Below are 24,880 nucleotides of genomic sequence, written 5' to 3'. Positions count from 1 at the left end.
AGCTGTTTTGCAGCAAGATACTCCAATTACAATATGCAAACGCTTCTTGGCACAAACAATTAAATATGTATTTTACTTGGGTAAAAACAACAGCAGTTGACCTGGGAAGGCAACTCAGCTTGCTTCTCAGTTTTATACAAAGCTTTTCTGTAAATAAAAAACACATAAAATTGTCCCTGGGGTAATTCTTCATATTGGTTCAGCAGACAGTCTTTAGCAGAAGCAGAAACACTAGCTTCTCTCAACTCTGAGCTATTTTAATTTTGGCTAACAACTACCTAATCCTGTTCTCGTGGAGCAATGCCACTTTTCAAAGTGCATTTTTTCTTGCTGGATTCAGCATAAACAGGATTATGCAAATAGGCTGCTGCAGCCCAACACCTGCAACTGAAAATATGTTTTAAAGGCTCGAGTGGGATTTTCAAGAGTGGTTTAGCACTGGTGTAACTCTGTTTCCACACAGTAGGAATTGCTTTGAGGATGGGTTTAGCCCACTGCTGACAGATTGAAACTCTCTCTCACCTTTGAAATTTTGGGAATCCTGAGTCCTTTACTTTGTTTGAGTCCTTTACTTTATGCACTTTTTAGTGCTGAAAACATTTAAAATATTTTAAAATGGGAAAAGGTTAAAGCAAACATTTTTAAATACATGCCCCCAAAATACCTAACTCCTTTAGACAGGGTAACACTCACCTCTGGCATGGCCAGCACAAAGCTTTTTGACTTTTCACGCCATATGTGAAGCAGTTCTCCACTCATGACCTTGTTGCAGTAGGGTTTGGATGCTGTTTCACATGCCTCTCCAGTAATTCCTAAATTTAGGGGCACCCAGCTGAGACAAAATGGTAGCTTTGGCAAGAACAGGTAGGGGGTTTGTGCCCGGGGCACAGGATGTGGGACAGTGCCAGGAAGCACTGGCTTGTGGTGGGGGCCACAGCAACGGAGCTCTACCACATCTCCTGCCCTACCTGGACTGCATTAGTGCAGGGCTAAGTGAATTATGTTACATTACCCAGCCATATGCCATCCAGACACTATGCTTCTCCATCTGAAAGAAAAAGCCAAACGATTCAGTTTACTGTCTGCACAAATGATCTTTTTTTTTTTTTTTTTTTTTTTTTTTTTTTTTAATGGATGGCTTGTTTTCAGCAGGATCAAAAACATTATTCATTACTACTGATGCTGGCCAGCATATTTAAATGTGCTTTACACATATAAACTATAAACTGTATTTGTAAAAGGTTACAAGTTTATGCTTCTGAATGACCAGACTAACTGTTTTCATCCAGGGTGAGGCTAGGAAAAATGTGTCTTTTTTGGATGCAATTTGGTACTTATTGAATAGAAATGGGGTGTAGTTTCTTACAACCTAGAAAGTGGTTCCTTCTTTATATCCACCTCAATCAGCTAGATACCACTGGTGCACTGCTCTACAGCCTATTAGTATTGCATGCTTTGGCCACCTGACAAAAAGAAAGTTTGGGTACGTCAAAACCATCCAGCACAAAGTGGGTGGCAGCTGTTTCAGCAGCTTCTAATTTTTCACTCCATTCCACATGTCCCAGCAGCAGCAGAAACACTGTGCCTTGGACTGAGCATTGCACAGCTTTCATCTGTGGGAAGACCAAGGACAGCAATCACCTGTCCTCAGAAGAAATGGTACTGTGACCTTCAGAAAAGTGGACTTGCGCTTACAAACCATGAAGAGTAAAATAAACTGTTGGACTCACTGCAAAAATTAGTTTTTCTGATTCCTAACTAGCCCCATTTCTCAACATGCTTTATAATTTTAAGTTCTCTGGATAGCAGTGTAGGTAATATAATAAACCTAAGATCTTTCTAAACACTGTTTTGAGTTTCTCTGGCATTTTTGGATACTGGATCAAATTTGGAAATGTCTGCAAGGATTTTACTATCAGGCTGCAGCGACTTTTCACTCATGCTAGGCTGCATCTTACCACTTATGAACACAGAATAGCAGGATGGATAAGAGGAACTGCTCCTAGTTTTACATGACCTTATCCTATTATTCTAGTCCCTATGATACGTAGTTGAATTTCCTTCATTGTAAGCAGCAAGACTTCACAACAGCAACTGATTATTTTAAGATGTTAGAGATGTTTAAGATTAAGAAGTGGTAATCTGCTGTCTACCTTGATATGTAGCAGAGTTTTTACAATTAAATAATGTGCAAATTAACCATTGTCAAGCAAATACCAAGGACTTTTCAATAACAAACCACAAAGGAAACAAGTAGACTGGGGAGAACTAACAAATTAAGATAATATTGTTTATTTCAGTAGGACAATATCTAGGAAAAGCAAAAGATGATTAAATGAGCCCTTTTTCACTTGTGGAATGCTGTCTCCATTTCCATGTCTGTATCATATAAACAGCATTTAGAATTTCAACTATACTAATAAAATAAATTATATGTAAGTGTCATGAGTTTGGCTGGGATAGAGTTAATTTTCTTTGTAGAGAGTCACATGGTGCCTTGTGTTGAATTTAGGGTGAAAATAATGCTGATAACACAGGGATGGTTTAGTTACTGCAGAGCAACACTCACACAGAGCCACAGGCTGTTCAGCTCCTGGTGCTGCCCTGCCAGCGAGGTACCTGGGGGTGCTCTGGGAGCTGGGAGGGGACACAGCCAGGGCAGCTGGCTTTACAATGTTAATATTTAATTTTTATGAATGCTTAGGCCAATAAAATTTGGTTGTCTTTAGTAACTTGGTTTAGATAGGCAATAATTACTACTCCTACTGCCAAATTATTTATCATTGTTTTCTCTATACTGAAATTAAGGCACTTTAAATCCTTTACACTAGTGACTGGTGTGTCACTAGTATTGACTGGCATTATCTAAGTCACATTAAATTATTAGGTTTTAGAATTATTTACTACTTGCTTAATGTAGGTTTTCTTTTAAACAGAGCTGCTATTAACAAAAAATAGAGAATTGCACCTGCATGTGGCATACTTTGCTTTCTTCATAACAGGAATAGAGTGACTTCTACAAATAAAGATGCTTGACAGAATCTGTGCACACCTTTTCACAAGCTACCTCACTGTCAGCTTAAGATGCTCCATAAACAGTGACAGAAGTCCTCTGTCCTAGCTAACATTTCTGAGATGTCCTCAGAAGAGGATTCCTGCAAGATGACTTGCATTTAACCATGCTTAGGGTGACAGAAATGTAAGTATCTGTGGCAAGAGCCATGGTGAGAGAAAAAGCCTCTTGGAATCCTCTCAGAAGCTGCAACTGAGAAAAAAACAAAACAAAACAAAACAAACAAACAACAAAAAAAAAACACAAAACAGCTTATTACTATTACTATTCTCAGGATTTTGAAGAGTAGCCGGATTCAGCTGAATTTCTATATTTTTATTTTAGAAACCAAACTATTTTAGGTTTCCATTTCCAGTGAAGACCAATCTTTTGCCCATCTAGTTGGACTTTCAGCCATCCTAGTCTCACCTCAATAAGAAAGAAGTATGAAGTGACAGCAAAGCCAAAAACCATTGGCATACTGTACTGTACTGAAAATGCTGTAATACAAGCAGTCTGCTTCTTTACTATATTTTTCCTTGTGAGGACAGTAACCTGATGTGGGAAAGCTATAAGGCAAATTGCAGTTTGCTTCTGAGGGAATTCATTCACTGACATCAGTGTCCACAAAGTATTAACCTGACATGGCCACTATGTCAGAAGCCATTGGTAACACTGAGGAATCGGCTGTTTCTATTGCCAGAAGCAGATCACTAACTTGTAAATCTGCATGGCTGGGGCACTGTGATGAGATCTAAAATTAGACTGAGAAGAGGCATGAGAGATTTCTGTATCATTACATGCTTCTTTGTGACTTCCTTCTGATATTCTTCAGAAAGAAGGATTAGAAAGAAGGAAATACATGGAAAGATCCCTGCTAAGAGATGGTTTCTTAAGCTTCAGTCTAATTATAATGCACTTTGAAGTTCATTATTTTAATTAGAAGTGGGGACTGAGAGAAACATAGGGGGTCCATTCCCCATGTGGGACATGTGGGAACACTAGCTGCAACTGAAATGCAAGCAATAAATAATACTGCATAACTTGAGCCTTAGTGAAGTACTGGATTGTGTTTTGCCTAATGGCAGATCAATACCATACAAATGAAGCAATTACAGTTGTGTCATATAAAGCCTTGTTTGGTCAGCAGCCAAAATGGGGATTAGTTGGAAGAGTTCCTAGGACTTTCTGTCTGAATATTGTCTCAGAAGTTAATGAGGAAGATCTGATAGGCTGAGACAAACAGACAGTGCCAGCAACCGGAGAAGATGGTTGGCCCAATAGCCAGTCTGCTGATAATTAAAATGCCCTGAAGCCAGCTGAACATCAGTTGAAGATCAGGTGAAATTATTACACAAGGGCAATCCAGTCCCTTTGGCAACCAGCTGCATGATGTTGCCACCACTGGTACAGACATGTACACAGCAGGAAATGCAAATGCACCAGCACTCATAACCAGGTAGACTAAACATACTCACAGGTAATACTGTAATAAACTTGTGACATTTCAAACAGAAGCAGCCAGGCTATAGAGATTACAAAGCACCCAAATTACTGATTGATCTTTACAGTGGACAGGGAGATCCAGCTATTGCAATTGTCACCCTGAATACTTGCCCACTTGCCATGTATTTTTAATAAAAAAGAAGGAGGAAAGAGGGTACACTGGTGATGGAGATTTCTGCCATTGCTTTCTAAAGTGAAGACAGAACATGTTCATAGAGCACTGTTTATAAACCATTAGCTAAAACTACTTTTTGCCTGTTGTTTTGCCTCTAAAACAGTCTTTTTAATCAAAGACACTGATAAACCTACTGAGGGGTTCATTCTGAAGCACACACCTCCATGGACTTCAGATAAGAATACAAACATCTCATGCAGGAATGGACTTTATATATTCACAGCACAGTAAACACTATGCTATTAATCTTCACTATTCTTCTAAGAAAGACTGATGGGCAATTGTCATTACCCTCAATTTACAGAGGTAAAATTGAAGCCAGAAGGTGAACTGACCTCTGCCAAGACTCCCAGGAAATGGGGGCAGGATCATAATTATGCTCATCAGTATGGCATGACTTCCAGCCTCTCGCTCAGTCAACCACACTTCACTGCCTCCCAGAAATCTTTGGGTCTTCTCAGACCCCCAAAAAAATTTCGCCTTCTGGCCTCCCAGTGAAAGTCACTTTCTTACTACAGATAGACTAGACAGACTGTGCACATGCTCTCAATTCAGTCTTTGCCCATGAGGTATTCCTGATTTTTCTGCTTACCCTGCCAAAAGTCAGAGACAGCCATCCCGTGTTCTCTAACTCCCCAAGTAAAAAGCTCTTCCACTTTTTGGCCCTGCTGTTAGGATTTCCACAAATGTGCTTGCTGCCAACCACTCAGCAGTTCTATAGGGTCACTTAGAAACTTAAGGGCTCCCTGTGCCTTGGGAAAGAAGAGATACTCAGCACTGCCACTTACTTCATTGAGTTCACATACCCTTACTCTATTTTGCATTTCCAGCATGAGTCTGGGATATAAATGAGATCTACCTGACTTTCAATTCACATAAATCATAACTGAAGGCTGGTGGTTAGGAACAACTTTTGTACAAGCTGGGGACTTTTACTAAGAAGGAAATTTACACAACCCCCTCTATAAGCTCCTGCCACTTTCTGAATAATCCTGGAGTTCCAGGAGATTAAATGTGATACTGGAGGTGTCCAACCTGTAATTGTCACAGAAGGATCACAAGATAGCACAGGTTGGAAGAGAGCTCAGGAGATATCTTCCTAAGGTCAGACGAGGCTGCCCATTGCTTCGTCCAGCTGTGGCCTGAAAACCTCTGAGGATGGAACCGTGCAAATCCTCTCTGGGTAAACAGTGTCACTGCCTGACTGTCCTCATGGGTAAAAAAGTTTTTCCTTCTGATCCTCTTCTGTTTCAGTTTATGTCCAATGTCTTTTATCTTCCTGACCTACACTACCACAAAGAGCCCAGATCCATCTGCTCAGTGACCTCCCCAGAGGCGCTGGAGGCTGCCATCAGATCCTCCACAAAGTGGTCTCTGCTCCAGGCTGAACAAGCCCAGCTCCCCTAGCTTCTCACAGAGCAGGTGCTCCAGCTTCTGACCATCTTGATGAGCTTCTGCTGAAATTGCTTCAATTTATGGTTGTTCTTGAATTAGGAAGCCAAAAAATGATGTGGTATTCTAGACGTGGTCCGAATGTTTGCAATTATTTCATTTGATGCCATAATATCTTCTCTTGTGGTCTACAAATTGGATGAACTAAAAACACACTAATTGGAAACTACCCTGGATAATTGCCCATGTCTAAAAGAGATGCCAAAAGTAGCAGTCTGTTTATTTAACTGTAATAGGAAAAATTCTGAAGTCCTCAAGAAACTGTGATGATTTTCTGTTTGCTTTCAACTACACCTTCACAGCCTGTGTTCACAGTATTTAAACTCTGCACAATTAGGACTAATTGTCATGTGCTCATGTAGATTTAAAGGAGGGAAAAAAAAAAAGAAAAAAGAAAAAAGAAACAACAACAAACCTTATTAGCAGGTAATACTAGAATACAATTAAAATAGTAAGATAACACTGATTGAAACCTGAGGATCTGGATCTTAGCACAGCACATCTGAATGTAGGCTGGTCCCTGAGCTTTATCCACAGAAAGACACAATCTTTTAATTAAAACTAATAAAGAAATGAGCATCAACAACTAATAAGGAAATGAGCATCAACCTACATCCTCATTCTTACTGTTTTGTGCTGCAACCAGTAAAACACATTTGTGGAAACGCAGCACAAATTCAAAATTTTTTGTTGAAAATGTAAGAACCTGGGTAATTGCCTGGTAGCGTTTGCATTTTGGCACCTGAAATGTGGGTGTTTTCACTTACCCACATGAAAATGAGATGTATTGTAGGAAATACCTTCCAGATTACCAACCACATCCAATGAGTTTTCTGTAGACTCCATTTTAAGATCCAAAATTGATCTGAATCACACACATGACACAGCCTAAAATGCTATTTAAAGAATTTCCACACTTCTGTGTGCAAAATCAGTTGCCTGCATCCATACCAAGGAAGCCAAAGTCTCACTCTAAATGTAAAAGCCTCTCTTAAGGCACACATGGTTGCAAATCTTGTCTTCACTAGATTGAACCATATAAGCAATAGATCAAAATGAGCCTAATGTGTAATTATGTACACAGCAAGCCTATCCTGGAGGTAACAGATGGGCTGCCAGGTGTTGGGGATGCTCTCACCTGCAGACCCTGCTCATCCTTGCTGCTCATAACGAAAGATGCAAGGAAGATGGATTTTCCTGCACAGATGCTATTTCTGGCTATATGAAAAAAAAAAAAAGGAATGAAGAAAGAAAGGAATGAAAAAAGAAAGGAATGAAGAAAGAAGGGAATGAAGGAAGAAACTAAAGAATAAAAGAATGAAGAGAGAAAGAAAGAAAGAAAGAGAGAGAGAGAAAAAAGAGAGAGAGAAAGAAAGAGAGAAAGAAAGAAAGAAAAGGTAGCAGAGAAATGAAGGCAGAAGATAGAAGTAAGGCTTCTAGCTGTAAAAATGCACACAGACTTGCACAAAGGATGACTAGAGACAGCTAACTGAGAAAAAGAGTGTAAGTTTTGACTCCGTACCACAAATAAGTTAGACCAGTTCAGAGAAATGACTACTGATCAGCCATAAGTATTTGTTCTATCATGTAGTCTTTTAAACTTGTGTTGGTTTGTGAGATACATATATGGTCATTTTTATCTGGAACCTGAGCACCTTGGGAACATCTTATTGATGTGGGGAAACAACTGCATTTTAGAGCTGAAGTTTGTTCTGCACTTTCTTCATTGGGAATGTCTTTTTACCTTGCCTTTTGGGATGTTCACTTCCTCCATAATGCTTACTCTGTCTCTCAGTGTGCCAGTCTAAAATACTGTTCTCAGCTCAAAGAAACTCCATGAAAAAGAAAACAAACCTTTATTTATTTATTTATTTATTTATTTTGCCTCTTTTTGGATTTCTCACAAGAGCCAAGGCTGCATATAGAAGACTAAATGGTCATTTTGTGTCTCTTGGGAGTCCATCTGGTACTTACCGCCAATTGGAAGTGGGCAGTTTTGCAACTACCACACAGATTAATTGCAAACTGTTTTGAAGGTACTATTTGTTTCTCAAATGTCAGTTCCACAGAGAGTTATTGTTACGAGCTGCTGAGATGCCATTCAGTGCCCTGCTCCCTTGCTTTAACCTACCTACAATTTACCTGGACAATTATTATCTTAGTGGGATAGGCCTTTTACTTGGTGGGAATTGTACCATCAACTTCAAAACATATCTGGCTTGTGCCCTTAATGAATACATATTCTGAAGCCTGGCAGTTTTCTGGGAATTGACACCTGAACAGCCAGAGAGTTGTAATAAAAAGAAAAGACAGAAATAATAATGAGCTGCATTGTTAAAATATAATAGGCTGCATCTTGCCCTCTGCTGAGCTACTTTACAAGGGACAGAGGAAATGGCAGGGAAAAGGGCAGGAGAAATTTATTTCTGAAGTGCCAAGAAACAGATTTTTTTCCTCCAAGCATCTGCAGATTGGAAACAATGATAACCCTTTTGTATCCCACTGGCTTACTCTGGGGATTAATTCTTATCAAGCCCTGGAAAATTTCCAGAAAGTCAGTAAGACATGTACAGTAACGGTATCAGTATTTTTGAGAGATTTTGGTCTTCACTCACAGTTTTAGGGAAGTTCATTGATTATGTTTAAATATATAATGCCCCTTTTTTTCCTGACACAGAAGTGAATAACCTGACAGATTTTCATTTGGTCAGATTTGATATCATGAAGATCCTATTCTGTTTGCATTCAAATAATCCTGGAGCAGACAAACAAAGGAAGAATTTTTTTTTTTTTTCTTTTTTCAATGCCTTGATTTCTTTTTGATTGTAGAAAATGAGCCTGCTATAAAACTTGTTATGGTCCTGAGTATCACAGACTGGCCCCAACAAAACTTCTATAAGGCAGCACAGAAATTTCACCTTTAGGAATCACTAAATATCAGAAGGACAAAACTCCTGTAAAAATATCTTGTAAAAAAGGAAAACAAAGGAAAAAAAATGAAGACCTCATTTTGCTGAAGAAGAAAAATGGAATGCTAGTTGAACCTCTTGTACTGAGATCTACTGCAAATTTAAGAATACATATTGCCATTGCAATGTTTAGATAAAAATTACTTTTTCCAGTAATTTTTATTGTATTTTCTAGTATTTTATTGTATTTTCTAGTATTTTTCATTGTTGTTTCCATAGCCTGCAACTTTGTACTTATCACTGCAATATCACCAACTCTCTCTGTCCTGCTCAGAAGGCTTGTTTCACAACTGGTCTTATTGAGCTCCTATGGATCTTCCCTGGCATAAGAAACAGGATGACATGAGTAAAGGTAATATAATGTGATTTTGTGCAACCAAACTGGGAACTGAGTTTCTTGGAAGAGCTTCACCTGCTGTTGCCTTGTATCATCATTGTTAGTATGGGAAAACAGAAAGGGCAACAGAACTAATTCCTGTGACCTTTGATCTCTGCTCTAGACCAGAGAGCTTTGTTCAATTATGAATACCCCCTGAAGTCTGAGGGTGAAAACTTCCTGGAAGTGGCAATGCAGAAATAGGCTTTGTGGAGCCAAGTAGGTCAGGGATGTCTCTCTGAAGTAATTCAAAGATAAATACTTTTTTTTTTTTTTCTTTTCTTTTTTTTTTTTCCCCTATTTCCCTTCCCACCCCACAGAGAACAGAGAAAGTGCACTGAGGGCAGCATCATGGACACTAATGAGATATTTTCTTCTAGAGATACAAATATCAGAAACTCTCAATAACAGTGCTCTTCTTTGCAATTTGGTGACTTAAGTCAAGATCGTTTCTACCTTTCTACTTTGTCTCGATTTGTAAAAAAATGCAAGATGGAACAAAAATCTCCCAAATAGAAGATTTTGCTTAAATATATTTGCTTGTACATCCTGCAGTAGAGCTCATTAGCCAAATGTCTAGTGCATTTATAAATTTTTCGTCTTTTTTATTGGACTCTTTCCTTATTGAGGAGACCCTTACCTTAATTAAAAATGAGAAAATTAATACATGAAGCATCACAAGGGAACAGAGCAAGCTGGGATTCTGATTTTTGTTCTCAAGGCTTTTATTTTTACCTTTAAAACAGACATTCCGTCTCAACCATATATAATCAGAGATGATCCAGGTAACAGAAACTAAGTATGCCTCCTGGACTCAGCTGAAGGAACAACTTGCTAACATTCATTGCCAGAATTTATATTCACTGATCTTCTTTTGACCCCTGACTTTTACATTCCTTTCTAAACAGTGGCACACTCTCTGCCTTCCTACCTAGTAAATGTTATTTTTAGTTGACAGAAAACCCAATAAGCTCTGAAGGACTTGAGAAAATCCTTCAGAAAAGTTGAGAAACAAACAAACAAACATGCTATAAGCTCTGACACTGTGTATGGGTAGCAGGGTGTTATTTCATGCCTTGTTATGCCTTAAGTAAGGGGAAGAATATTCTGTGAAGTCATACAGTATGATCTATGCCATCAGTTAAAATGGGATCATATTTGCAATATGCATAAGATTTTACAAATCACATTCTAGTCTTCAAATCATTTTGCATCACAGAAAAAAATAACTTTTTAAAATCTCAGTAAGTTGAACACCTGAGTAAAATCCTGTTCTTGTAAATACCAACAGATTGCCTTGTAACTATGAAGGGATTCCTGTTTTCTCCAATGCCCCTGACACATTTTTTTGTCAAGTCTCCATTGTTCACCAGTTGTCTCTATATCTTCTCTACATCTAAAAAAACAAACAACAAACAACACCAGTTTTTAGCTCATTCAGTTGTCTTCCAAAACAACTGCCTCTATTATGGCGGCACTGCTTATGGGCAAGACTAGGCATTCTGGCAGAATAAGAGAAACATGTGAAAAAGAACTGAACATGCTTCCTCTGTATCTTTCCTCACTGTAACAGGCATATGTCTCCAGTATGATCTGGGGAGGTGTTTGGACACAAGTGTTGCCAGCTGGATGGACAGCTAGCGAGAAGAAGAAATACCTGTTTTCCTCTCTGAATTGACAGAACTATCCCAATTCATGCAGGGCACAGACCTGACATCAGTGACCCAAGTGTAATATAAGTTAAAAAATAAATTTATGAAGTCCTTTGAACAATATAAGGCACATCAAAAAGTGGTCATACAGTAAGCATTTGCTTACAAAACAACTAGCACACAGAAGCTCCACTCCTGCGAAAACTATGTTTTGTCAAGATTCATGGATTCCACAGTACAAAACCTTTGAAAAACTCTAGTGAAAGAGAACTGGGCTCTATCTCATCATAGCGTATTAACAATTTAACAAATTAACAATCTTTGACAGTGAATGATGATCTGGGAAATCTTTCTACAATAAGATCCTTATACTCCAGTCTCTGAAAACATCAAGGTCAGAATTTGATAAAAAGTGTACTATCAGATTTATTCTTATTTTCCTGATTGTTTCATGTCAATGAAAAATGTCCAAAACAAAGAATAAGGAATATCCCATCCTATTCAAAGTCTATCAGTATTTTGTATTAATGTGCATGCATTATCAAAGTTCTCCTTGAAATGCACATTTCTAACCAAGGGACCAGACTGGATATATACATGAAAAGCAAAGGAAAACACTGTCAGGTTTAGTATTACATGGAAACTTAGAACTGCAATTTTAGAGATTTACCTGAAAAAAAAATAGGACTAGCTAAAGTCACTGAGATAAAGACAGTAGGTTGTAAAGCCCACAGATACCTCCATCACAACAGATCTTTTTTACCTTATTCACATAAACTCACAGGCTTCTTCAAGTAAAAGGTCTCTCCACCACAGAGCCTTCTCTTAAAGCTCTTTCAAGTACTGCACAATTGTATCAAATAGGTAACTGCATAATATATTGACAGAGCACCCTGAGGATGCCTTTTTGCACTCCAAGCTCTCTCCAGGGAGCTCCTTCCTTGTGAGGGATAGAAACTGAAGTCCACAGCTTTACTCACATTGCACTTCTGCACTTCACACCAGTTGCTAGAACAAACAGAAAATTGGATCCACATCACCTGCTTCAGTGGAGGAAGAACTGGCACTTTACCTGGTGTAAAGAGTCAGCTCACGTCACAGGTTATCTCTTTGTGGCCTTTTTCTCCTTCCTTGCTAGAACATGAACAATTCCATCTAAAGTCAACATGGAATTATTCCTTTGCTACATTAAAAGAATAAAGACTTGAATAATGAAATATAGAATCCTAGATTCATTTCTATAATCACTCTCTGTAATTGCAAAAGCAGGAACTTAATGCTGCTCCGGATTTCATCAGGTTGGTGAAGGACCGTCACCAATCTCTAAAATGCGTCAACACATTTATCCACGTGACAGTTTTTAATTATGCCACTCTAACCTAGTAGGACTCAAAGTGTCTCACCTGACACTGATAATCCAACCAGCTTTCACTCATTCACACTGTACATGGTGGGCTGCAGGCCAGGCCAGCACAATGCCCTCAGTTAAAGCAGTCATGGCAACAACGACAACTCCTGATGTGTTAGCTTAACCTGACATCTTTGCATCAAACAGCTTCAATGTACAATAAAGTAGAAAAAACATTTAGTGTACCTTTAAGACAACATTGCCCCTAATTCCTTTTTCATTACCTCTTAAGAGTGAAGAACTTTTGTGTTCATCACTATTCAGACTTGTCTATGATGTCTACATATCCAAAACAGAAATGCACAGGCATGCAAGGCGCAGGATTTGCATAGTACAAGATCTGCAGGTACTGCCCTCTAGAAACACAGATAGCTGCAAGTGGCAAGGCAGACAAGCCAGGGGTGGTCCACAATGGCCATGAGGCCGTCTTCCAGTGACACCACATTTACAAAGACAGGTCTTGCTAAGCAGAGAAGTGGCACTCTGTTAATCACCTTTCAATACACCACCTTTGAAGGAAAAAACTCATTATTTCACGCTGATTACTACACAGTAGTTTTGGACAGATACCTACCGTGGTGGGAAGAGGAAACAGTAGGGACAGCTGGGTAGTGCTATGAGAGAAATTCAATTTTGGTTGTGACCAGAGTCTTCACCCTCAACCACACATTCATCTTTAAATGTTAGCCTTTTATCAAGTTATCTAGAAATGGATATCACTGAAAGGGAGGGAAGGAAGGAGACACACCTGATGTGTAGAATGGTATTGCCCAGTGAGCATAAAAGAAACACACATCAGGCATTTCCCATTCTCTTCCATCCAGTGATATGCATGAATCCTACTACTCCACCAGCACTGAGAACAAATCAAATTAGCCAATAGCTACTGGTTGAACACTGCACGAGTGTGGCATGGAACCCAGTAAGGAAGAGTTTCAAATTAAAATCCACTATTGCGCTCATGTGTAGGGTCATGAGCAACAGAGAGAACCGTCCCTGGATCACTCTGACAGGTGGATTTCATCTGCATGAGCGAAGTGATGGGTGTGTGCTCTGTAATGAACATGGGAACAGTGATGTGATGGCAGGGAACCATCACCAGTCCTGTGCTAAAGGAAAAAAAACTGACAATGTTTCCCCCACTTTCTGTCTGTGCTACATGTGTGAAAACATACAGTTTGATTCTCCATACACTCACATTAATTTTATGCAGCTGTTACTGTATTTTCAGTGAAGAAACTCCTGATTTATATTCATTATAGGTAGGAGGAAGGTTAAGAACAGAATACCTCAAGTGAAATAGGTATTCAAAGAGCTTAGTAAATAATTTGCTATGAATAATTCATTTGAAAAAAATTATATTTTCCCCTAGTCCTGAACAGCCCAGGAATAGAGTGTGAATGTTTAACATTTATATGTTACTTGTAATTATTTGTGAACTACATCAAGTAATCTGTGGTTTACACATAACTCAAATAGGAAATTATGATTATTAAATAAAACATAAAATTTACAACTCCCACAGCAAATTATATCTTTTGACTAATTTATGTAATGATCTTAGCTAGTCTGCCCTTCATGAATTTCAAACTGCATGTTCAATATCTGCAATTATCTGTGCAGGCAGCAGTTACATAAGTCATTTGACCAGTAGCAGTCACACCACCATGTGAGATGCAGTCAACATAGAAAAAACAGCACACTGTACAGTTTCAAACAGTTCAGAAAATACTGAAGCATGCAGTTGAAAATTACAGCTGAATCTTTTCCCTTCAAAAGCACATGGGTAGGAAGCTTTTCCCCTCTTCACTCAGCACTAGTGTCTATTGACGTACATGGATGAGGTGGTAGGAACGTGAGGTGTTGCTTACTCTTTCTTTTTGTCCAGAACATTAAGTTTGTTTCTTAATGTTTTTTAATGGGTGAGCAGCACTGACGTGTTGCTTGAGGTTTGTCACTGGGGCTGGAGAGGGAATGGGGTACAGCAGGAGAACAGGCAGCTTAGCACATGTGAAAGAAAGGCTTGGGAAAGGCATGGATATTGACAGCCAGTCGAGACAGCTTGAAAGAAGATTTGGTCCGATTTTCAGGTTGGGTAAGATTCTCCCTTTTTGAAATATATTTGAAGGTAGGAGGTGAAAAAGTAAACATAAAAAATGTTAATCCCATTGGCTTCATGTTAGTTGCTGACCCCAACTTAGACCACACTGTAGCCTCACTGAAACATATGGGATCTTTGTCTTCAGCTGGGCTGGAACCAGGATTTCATACTTGATCTTAACAGTAATGGATTTTCTTTTATTTATTTTGTTATTATTAAACTGTCTTACTAGGCCCTCCTCCTTCTAAACGTAAATGCTTGTTTAGATGTCTTGGACCTATTATTCCTGTGTATTTTTATCTTGCCAGCTAACCAAACCTGATATAAACCCGTTTCAACCCTTATTTGTGAGAACATGGGTGAAATCTGTGCAGTGGAGTACTGGTTGCTCCGTGATCCATTTCCTCTCCCCAGCTCACATCCACCCTACCGCTGTAAGACACCATGGACCACAGCCCCCTACTTTTCGAGTTGTTCTTATGGTTTGAATAAAATTGGCAAGTCTACCATAGGAAAAAGACAACTCTGTTTGCCTCAGAAGACACCACAATGGTAAATATTGCCAATTTTAACACAGAACTAGTGCCTATGCCTCTGTTTCACTCAAAAATTGAATGAAAAGCAAATGATGATGTTCTCTCTGGTAATCAAAAACTTTCCTACTTGACTGAGTGTGTCTGATACCAAGAAAACAAAAATACTGGTAAGTTTGAAGGCAGTACTGAAATGCATAATGCTAAAAACATAAACTTTTTTTTTTTTTTCCTAAATAAGAAGGTGCTTTAGTAAAAGTACTTTAATGAAGCTACTTTAATGAAGGAATGATTGCCTTTAAGTGATGATATTTGAAAAAAAAAGATATTACAAGCAACTTCTTATTCAGAAATTAGCAGCCAAGATCAATAAACGAAACATAACATGTAGGCAGATACTGATGTGGATAATGTATGCATAATACTGCTATAAAGGGTTGAATTTGGTGAAAAAGCTGATGAAATAGAATAGGTGATGTTAATTCTATTGAGGCTGACTTCAAGTAGCTAGTGTTCAACCAGTTTGGTTTTTATATGGCCTCGAAAGATATGCCAACTATAGCTGCTAAATCCATATTGCAATTAGAAACTGTTACCTTTGTTGATCAACAAAATATGAAATGGAAGAAAAGAAAAATAACATACCATGTTCACACACAAAACAAAAAGAGCTATATCAGGGACATCAGGGAAGGTGGAATACTATAACAACACATTTTATATTGTTATACTATTCCACCCACCTTAATGGAGAACCCTTCGGTGTGGCTACGCCATATCCTTTCGAATCCAGATTTCCTCCCACTTTCATGGTGTCACAAGGCTTTCGTTGCTCAATGTATTCATTCATGGTAGACTCCAGCAGGAAGGCAAACTTGCCCTTGGATTTGCGGACACGAGCTACTCCCTCTGCAGTAGTCCTAGTGAACACTGATGGCTCTGCTGATTTCATGTAGGTCCACATCTTTTCATACACTGCTATTTTTGATCTCTGGAGAAAATCAAAAAGAAGTTAGAACAAAAGAATGTTGCAACATTTCAGAGTGGCACTATTCAAAATAAAATCAGTAGCATTTAATTTTTCAAACAAGTGGGGTTGGGAAAATCTGACTTGGATAAGGATTTTTTTTTTTTTTAATTTCATGACTATTAAAAAAAAAATAAAAAAAATACAAATACTATAAAATCACATATCATGTTTAGGCCCAGTTAGCCTTCATCAGTTACAATAAAGTAACTATATAGCTAAGCCCTGAATTTATTGTTAGGTTAAGGCAGTTCACGTTGTCAGTGTTATAAAGTGTGTTTTAGGGAATTATATGCAAAATACATATACATAACAAAGTTGGGAAAGAGAAAAAATAAAATAATCCCCCATAAATACTGAGATAAATCTGGAGACAATTCTTAGCTCTAACACCTTCTTCTTACAGCATTAAAAGTACAATAGCTTAAATAAGATTTCTGCTTATTTGGTAATTCAGAGTCCAGAATTGATTCAACTTACATTCAGAAAGTCTGCACAACATTTCAAGACATGGGTCACAATAAAAGATGTAAACATCAAACTTGATGAAATATGCTATTAAAGGAAACATAATTCTGGGAGTATTTTGTCTTAAAGAAATATTAGGTATGTTTTTAGAACTGCAGTATCAGTGGGTTTATTTCAAAGACTGATCTTGCAAGTAATTGGGTAAGAAATTGCTCAAAGAATGTGCAAGAATTCATGGCTTAGCTGGAGATGTGCCTGGCTTGGAAGGTGTGGTGGAATCACAAATAAAGACTTTAGCAAAAATAAAATTTAAGCAAAAAAATAAAACATGTATTAAAGAAAAATAGGAAGGGAAGAATTTGAAATTGGAAACCTCAGTGGTAAGACTACTGTCATGATGAGAAGCTTCCCATGCTTGTTACATTAATTCAGCAACTCCTCTGCTTCATCTAGCAACAGCGATACGTATATGCATAGCAGCAATGTGTCAGCTGAACATTATCTAGTGTTTTTATTTAATGAGAGATGGCATTTGTCTTCTTTTATGCATGGTGTAAAAAAGACTGTTTCTACCCATGACTCAAGTCAGCTTTTCTCTGAGTCAACAAAAATTTCAAGCAAAGTAAGGACTGATATGTGAGCCCATTCCTATGCTATGCTGAGCACATCAGGAAAATATTAATTATTATAAGGCCCCAAAACAAAGGATTTTGGAATATTTAAACAAATATAAAGTCTTATCATCTAGGTGTTATTTAAATTTAGAGTGGCTTAAAAAAGCCTGGAACCAAGCCTTTGCATAGGTAAGAGTAATTTCCCTGAGGCACTTCCTTTTAGCAATTAATGACTGATTGTATTATTACTGGTTTGTTACCGAAGTACATCCAACTTGAATGTAAGACACATTTAAACGGAATTGTTCAATACAAATACCACACAAATAATCCTTTCTTTTTTTTTATAGCTTGTCTATATGCACCATTTTATCTGTCAAACACAATAAAACTTAAATGAATAATAGTTGTGTATGTCCATAATCACATCCTGACTTGTCATCCTCTCTTTCAACTGCAGACACATCTACTTTTCATTTACATAATAGTGACTAAGAGCAGAGCCTAAGCCAAGAAAGCCATGTGTTCCTTTTGCTTTATACTACTATAATTTCATGGATTTAAACTTACAGGAAGAAAAAAATGGAAGAGAACAGTAAGGAATCAGGCTTAATTTCAAGAGTATTTACTTGCCTTTGTCTACCTTCACTTTCAATCACTTACACCTTAAAATTCTTATAATGAGATAAACATATAATAGGTCACTATCCTTCAAAACTAAAAACATGCTACACATAAAATAACAGTATTAGGAATAAGAAATTACACCCTAAACCAATTAAAAAGTTGCATTTAATTTTTTTTTTTTTTTTTTTTTTTTTCAGGATTTAGTTTCCTTTGCTTATCAAGAGACAAAAAATATGGAAAGTGTAACAAGTCATCTGCTCTGTGAGAATGTTCTCCCAAGATTTCATTTGTTAACATTCAACATATACATGTCAACTCGGAGTTAAAACTGAAGAGCGAACCAACAGATATTCCTTATTATCATACTGAGAAAACTTTGTAGCTTTCCCCTGCAGTCAGTCAGGCCAGAATGATTTTCTTTTAGGGCTTTTTCTGAGTAAGACTGCTAAAGCTAAGCTTTTTCCTCTTGAAGAAGCTGCTTTGAAAAGGCAGCTTGTTCAAGCTGCTTTTTTCAACTCTTGCTGTTTCCAAGACATGGAGTAAGAGTAAACAGCCGGTAGAATCAAAGTCTTATTTTTCTTAATGATGTCTTTAAAATGACTTTTTCTTGTTCTGTTTTCAGTCTGGATTTAAAGCCGAATGAATAGCTGTTCTGATTTTCTGACATTTTGATCAGAAATGATCAAATGATAAAAAAATGTCCTGAAGGATCAGACTCATCCAGACAGTAATCACTAATGGAAAAGTTACCCATGACTCTAATTCTAAAACTGATGATGTTTGCTTCCAAACAAACCAAAGAAATAATAAAAAAGAAAAAAAAAAGAAAAAAAAAAAAAAGAAAAAAATCTGTTGGAATTGGGAAACCTGTTAGAATTGGGAAATAAGCCTTCTTGTACTATTGTTTGAGGCGAGGTCTGAATTTATACATTATGCAGTTTTGTCCATCAGTGATATTTTATCTTTGTCCCTGTTTTGTGCAAAACATTTTTTAGAAATATTGCATAAAATAGCATTAGCAATTACTGTACTTCTGCAGTGATTAGAAACCAGTTGATGACAGGGCTTCAGTTATGCCATAAAAAAAAAATAAAATCATAAATCTAAAACCTGATAAAGCATCATATTCTGCATCTGCAACTTGGGAGTGTTTGGGGTTACTTTTAATGTTTCCTTTTATATTTTGAAAAAAAGGCAAAAATATAAACATCAGTTTTACTTCTTTCTCTTAACACTATAAGATTAGAGTGAAATAATGTCTGTCATAGATGGTCAAAGAATATTTTTCTTTTTAAGGAGACATCTTGACAATTATATGAAATATTGATTCATACAAAAAAAGTTGCTGTTTACAGGATTAAAAAGAATCATGATTTTTTTTTTTTTTTTTGACCAAGACAATTTATATGTCAAAAGACCTAACCTCTTTACTTCAAAACAATGGCTTGTAAAAATTTTTTGACACTCTTAAGAAAAAAATTCATTTTTTTTGCTCTGTTGTACTTCCTTGGGAATTCATTTTTGCACCATCACATTAAAACCTGCAAGTACTGGATACCCTTGAAAATGCAAGAAGTTAAAACATCAAAAATTAAACAAACCTGCTTGGTTCCCAGTGTCATGGCTTTAACTATCATCACAGTTTCATTCTGGTGGAAAGAACTATTCAAATGCATATGCTGTGGTTACTGTCTTAACTTGTGGTATACTAAAATTGAAGTTCCCAGAATTAAATGCCTGTATTTGCACAAATTGACCTAAAGAAGAATCTATTGTCTAAGCATGGATGTAGAAAAATAATACAGAATACTTTGGCAGGCATATGATTTGAAATCAAGGCTTTGAGGGACCAAAAGCTAAGTTCTTACTACCTGAGTAAAAAAAATGATGCTCTGAGAAAGCATCTATAACTTCATATTTAGGTGTATAGCAACACACTGGCTATAGAAGAAGACAGGTGTAGACATCTGTCACTGAAACACATCCTTTAAAAATGAAGTACCAAGCATCCTAGAAATTTATGTGGAATTCTTCTAGAATTGATGTAAAGAGGAATATACTCTAAAGGGTGACTTATTTAATCATAATACATTTGTCCCATACAGGATATGTTAGGGTGCTTTTCTTTCTGCAATGTCTACAGAAGAAATCTAGAAAACTAACTTAGACTAACCTCCCTGGACAGCTTCATTATGTGAAGGCTGAAGTATTGTGTGTTCATTAAATGCCATTTGTGTCTTATAAGACATCATCATTTTATAGCTAAAAGTATGCAAGAAAATATCTTCAAGTTCCCTCTGGGGCTATCACTTGCAATAAAACAGTTATTTCACTACAGACCTTTTGAAGGACACTCAGCAGCTGCCCTGGAATTGGTACTGCCTGTAGTTCACAAATTCCATTCATAATTTGGTTTATGACTGAGTGACTTCAGTTTGGCCAAGCTGAAAACAGTCAAGCTACGTGGGACACAGAACAGTTCCCTTTCAGTAAGACAATAAGAAATTATCGCCCCATCTTCTTTTCCTCTAAAAATGGCCTAACCTCTAGCTTTCAGATAAATAATAGTCCTGAACAATTTAATTTCCAAGGAAGAATTACTGGCTTACAACATTTATTCAGAGCCATGTTCAAACACACCTTCAGTCACCTAAGCTTAACTTTCATCTGCTAGAGATATGAAATAAAGCAGGATGGGTTCACAGAATCACACAGAATCACAGAATTTCTAGGTTTGAAGAGACCTCAAGATCATCGAGTCCAACCTCTGACCTAACATGAACAGTCCCCACTAAACCATATCCCTAAGCTAAGGTTGTTTATGATGTACTCTGTGATGTCCAGGCTTCCTGTTTTCCAGCTGGCAAAGGAAGAGGATTACATATAACCACACAAGCACAGGAAAGCAAATGAAAATTAAGTAATCAATAGAGACAGCACAGACATATAACTGCTTATTTAGGCTATTTCCTAATGCTACAACCACATTCCCCCAAGATATATTTTTTCTTTATTATTCATCTGAAAGTCAGCAAATTAAAAAATGCATTTCCTATCCACCACTCAAGACCCTAAAGCAAAATGCACACAGCCAAATCCATAAGTAGAAGCAAAACCTGCAAGACTGCATGTTATCATCATAGAGCTTCAATGCTGCACATCATTTCAGTGCTGTAGCTTCAAATGAATCAATAGTGCAATGCTGCTTTAATTATCACTGGCTCCAGTATCCCTTGGGGCAGCTCTTTTCCCCATTGTGACAGGATCAATAAGCTTTCCACAAATTAAAATAACTGGAAACTCCAACAAATGGTGTCAGGGGGTAAAAATGTAGATAAAGTATTGCAGGAGTTACAAAGCATATTATATATGATTGCAAAATAACATTTCACCCTTCCAAACATCTTATCAGAGTGGTCAGTAGGGAGAGCTGTTCTAATGGATATGTCAACTTACTCTGAAGAACTCTTTGGTTGACCCTGAGTCCAGTGTCCCGTAAGCAATTTCAGTTTGTTTGGCAAGGTCTTCTGCACTTTCTATGGGTGAGACCATTCGCTCAACAGTCAAGAAAGCAGCGAGGTTAGCGGTATAGGATGAAATAATGATGAGCGTGAAGAACCACCAGACACCTCCAACAATGCGACCTGAGAGGGATCTAAACATGAATAAGATAATGCACATTTTCCTGTCTCTTAAGCCACAAAGAGAGAAAGAGAGAAGGCAATGTTATTACAGAACACGTCATTATGTAACAATTAATGGGAGGGAGATTATTTGCTCTTTGAATTCTAATATATGCATTTTCTCTTGAATCTTAATGCCTGTGGTACAGAGTCCACTGTACTAAACACATCACACATATACAGAAGTATGAATTCTATTGAACAGTAATCCCAATATTCTTATTATTTCAGAAAATGCTTAACATGGAAAACATTTTGTCAAAAATCCTGGGTAGATAATCACTTTTGGGAGACAAAAGTAAAGCATGGTAGTTGCAAATTAGTAGCTTTCTATGTTTTGTCACTTAAAAAAAAAAAAAAAAAAAAAAAAAAAAGCCTTAGCACATAGGTTATATTGGCTCTGGGATTAAAATGTTCCTGTCACCCATACAGCATATGTTCAATTATCACAAACTTATCAAACATCCTACAAGCTACTATAAAAATTTGACTTTTTCACTTTTTTGTTATTTAAGAAGCAAGTATCTAGTGGAAACATGTTTATGTTAAGTAAAAAATATATTTTCCATTTTAACACTGGTAATTTGATGAGAAGGCTGTTGAAGAGTAACATATTAATCTAGAATTAATCAATTAATCAGCAGCAATTTTATTGCTAACTTCAATAACAGCAGAGTTAAGCCAATGCTGAATGCTGTCAAAATCTCACTGTTAATACAAGTTTGAAAGATTGGGTCATAATGTCAAAATAAGAAGTTGTAGTTACTGCACACTAAAGTTCCAGAACATCTAAAAAGGTTGAGAAATTCAGGACTGGGGTCACATATTACATCTCAGGTAACCTACTCTGTAAGGTCTAGTTTGGCAATACAAGGTGGCTTCTCAGAAACAGATGATCAAATATTGTCTCTCTTGTAGACAGTGATATCCTGGAAGCAGTGCTACAGATCTTAATAGGGAACAGAAATGGGACATTCATTCATGCAAGGCAAATACTCAGCATAATAGTGTGCATTTCATAATTGCAATACAATGGAATTAATTTAGCAACAACACAATTCCTCTGTAGTCAACTCAGTGGAATTGCCCCTGTGTGTACCTGCTGTTTCTGAGAGCTGTTTGTGATTTATGCACTTTGACATATGTAAAATAATAATGTCTGAAATTCAAAACAGATTCTCTGTTGCCCTTATCACAGCTATTAAAAAAGAAAAATGAAAAGACTTCCTAAAGAATGAACCTCAAAACACTGCCAGGAAAATAAAAAGGAAGATTTTATGCTTCAGTGTTGAAGATAAAATGCAAATGTAAAAAGATTTGACACAAACCTTGGGGAAATATCACATCCTTGTTGCATAAAGGCACCCAGGGAAAACCAGAGGCTGTTGAATATGCCAAACTCATTGGGAGGCTGGTCACTGGGTCCTTCTTTCCCATCCTCTGGTTCTTCTGTGTGCCACTCATATGGGCTAAACCTGCTAACTAGGAACAGGACCACACTGACACCAATGTAGGCAAAGACTATGCACATCCAGATCTCATACGCCAAAGGGTCCAAGAAGGAAAACACTCCTGGTTTAGATTTCTGGGGCTTTTTGATCATAATGGATATCCCCAAACTCATAAAAGGCTTAGAAAAATCAATGACCTCTTCTCGTACCAAAGTGATGGTCAGAGGCGCAACAGCAATCTCTGCTTTCTATAAAGAAAAAAGAAATATAGATGTATATATTAATTGGAGATGACTTATACTCAGCTAAGCAGCTAATTCCAAAAGTATGTTATCAACATCAGAACACTGTGGCTTATGTTCTTTACACCATGTTTCTGTTTCTTTCTATTACAGTCAATATGCTTTTAGTAAGTCATATATACATTGCAGAATTTTATTTTACAAAATTACAGAAATACTTTATTTTCCTGCTAAGGGGAAGACTCTGAGATCTTGCAGAGGTGAGCAGCAGTGTAGGTAGATAATTTTAGGAATTAATTTAAAATTATTGTAAAGGAATTAAAGTAAGAATGCAAAACAAGAATGGCCTTATTGTCAATGAATGTATAGAAATTATTTTATAAGATCCCAGAAAAAGTTATTTATTATTGTATTTTCATAAGGTACAATCATTTTTATGGGCAAACCAGCTCGTAGTAACAAGTAAATTTGAAATTCTGTGAAGCAGCAAAGGTGATTAATTAATATCACAATGCCATAAAACTACACAAAATATCTTGGGGGAAAGATAGTTCTGTAAGAATGAATCAAGTTTTAAACAGTGTAAAAAAGCAAGTATACAGAAAATAGATGTGCAAAATTATGCAAGTAAAGGATGGAAATTGTGTTGAATCCATTTCCATCAGAAAGAGAGAGAATTTTTTTTCTCTAAAATTTTTTATAATGAAATGCCAGTCTTGAATGAATCATTACCAATGATGATGGTGATTAGGACTGCTAACAATGATGTCTACATTAACTATAAAGGTATTGCAGCTGAGCTAATGTGTAGGTTTTTGCTCAGTCACTCCATATTACACCAAGGTTTACTCCTTGCCTTGCCTTGCCCTGCATGCTAAAGCTGTCATTATAGCAGTATATAAGCTGGGAATTGTAAGAGCAACTGGGACAGAATATGCACTGGTAGGAGAGGAGCAGAGATGCAGAAGCTGTTGAAACCTTTCTCCTGTTCATTGTCCCAAGAGGACTCACAAAGCAGAGCCCTGTCTCTCTGGCTACCCTGGACATCTTAGCTGATGGTCTAAAGAGTATATTTTAAAAATACTTCATTTTTGTTGTAAATAAGGTGGACCCAAAACCTCCCTTCAGGCCTCAATATATGAGATAATCTTCCTGTATATCCCCCCATCCCAGGCCCAGTTGTCTTCACAGGCACAAGGGAGCTATTCATAATATAACTGTCTTCTTTTCTTTTCTAAATACTCAGTTGGCCCAAATTCATCTTACTGAGCAACATCTTCAGATACAGTACATATTCTACAGTTTATCAAATCATTTAAGCATGTTTGCCTTTTAGTAAGTTCTTAAGGATATTCATATTCAGTAAAATACACAAGGATATATTTAAATCCCATCAATTTCAATGAGATTAAAACATGCTGAAAATTAAGGATGTGCTTAAATAGTTTGTCTAATTCAAGTGTTACATAAATAGCTTGTATGATAAAGAAAAAAAGAAACTGCAGTATAAGATATTTGTCATCTCAAAACTTTAAAACAGATAA

General features: G+C 37.1%; 1 protein-coding gene across 2 annotated transcripts in view; it reads right to left on the bottom strand.

The window, feature by feature from the left end:
- The window catches only part of GRIA4 (glutamate ionotropic receptor AMPA type subunit 4), a gene marked incomplete at both ends in the record, with an annotated part of 224,588 nt that overhangs the window by 24,598 nt on the left and 175,110 nt on the right, over positions 1-24,880 (bottom strand). For both annotated transcript variants that reach the window (XM_084306321.1, XM_084306320.1), the window contains 3 exons: positions 15,968-16,215; positions 21,417-21,615; positions 22,972-23,342. In XM_084306321.1, coding sequence (XP_084162447.1) covers positions 15,968-16,215; positions 21,417-21,615; positions 22,972-23,342 — 818 coding nt within the window. The remainder of the gene's footprint in view (positions 1-15,967; positions 16,216-21,416; positions 21,616-22,971; positions 23,343-24,880) is intronic.

Source organism: Netta rufina (genome assembly GCF_964035555.1).
Source record: "Netta rufina genome assembly, chromosome: 1".
NCBI classification, from domain to species: domain Eukaryota; kingdom Metazoa; phylum Chordata; class Aves; order Anseriformes; family Anatidae; genus Netta; species Netta rufina.
Note: the sequence above shows the minus strand (reverse complement) of the source record. Positions and strands in the feature narration are given on the sequence as shown.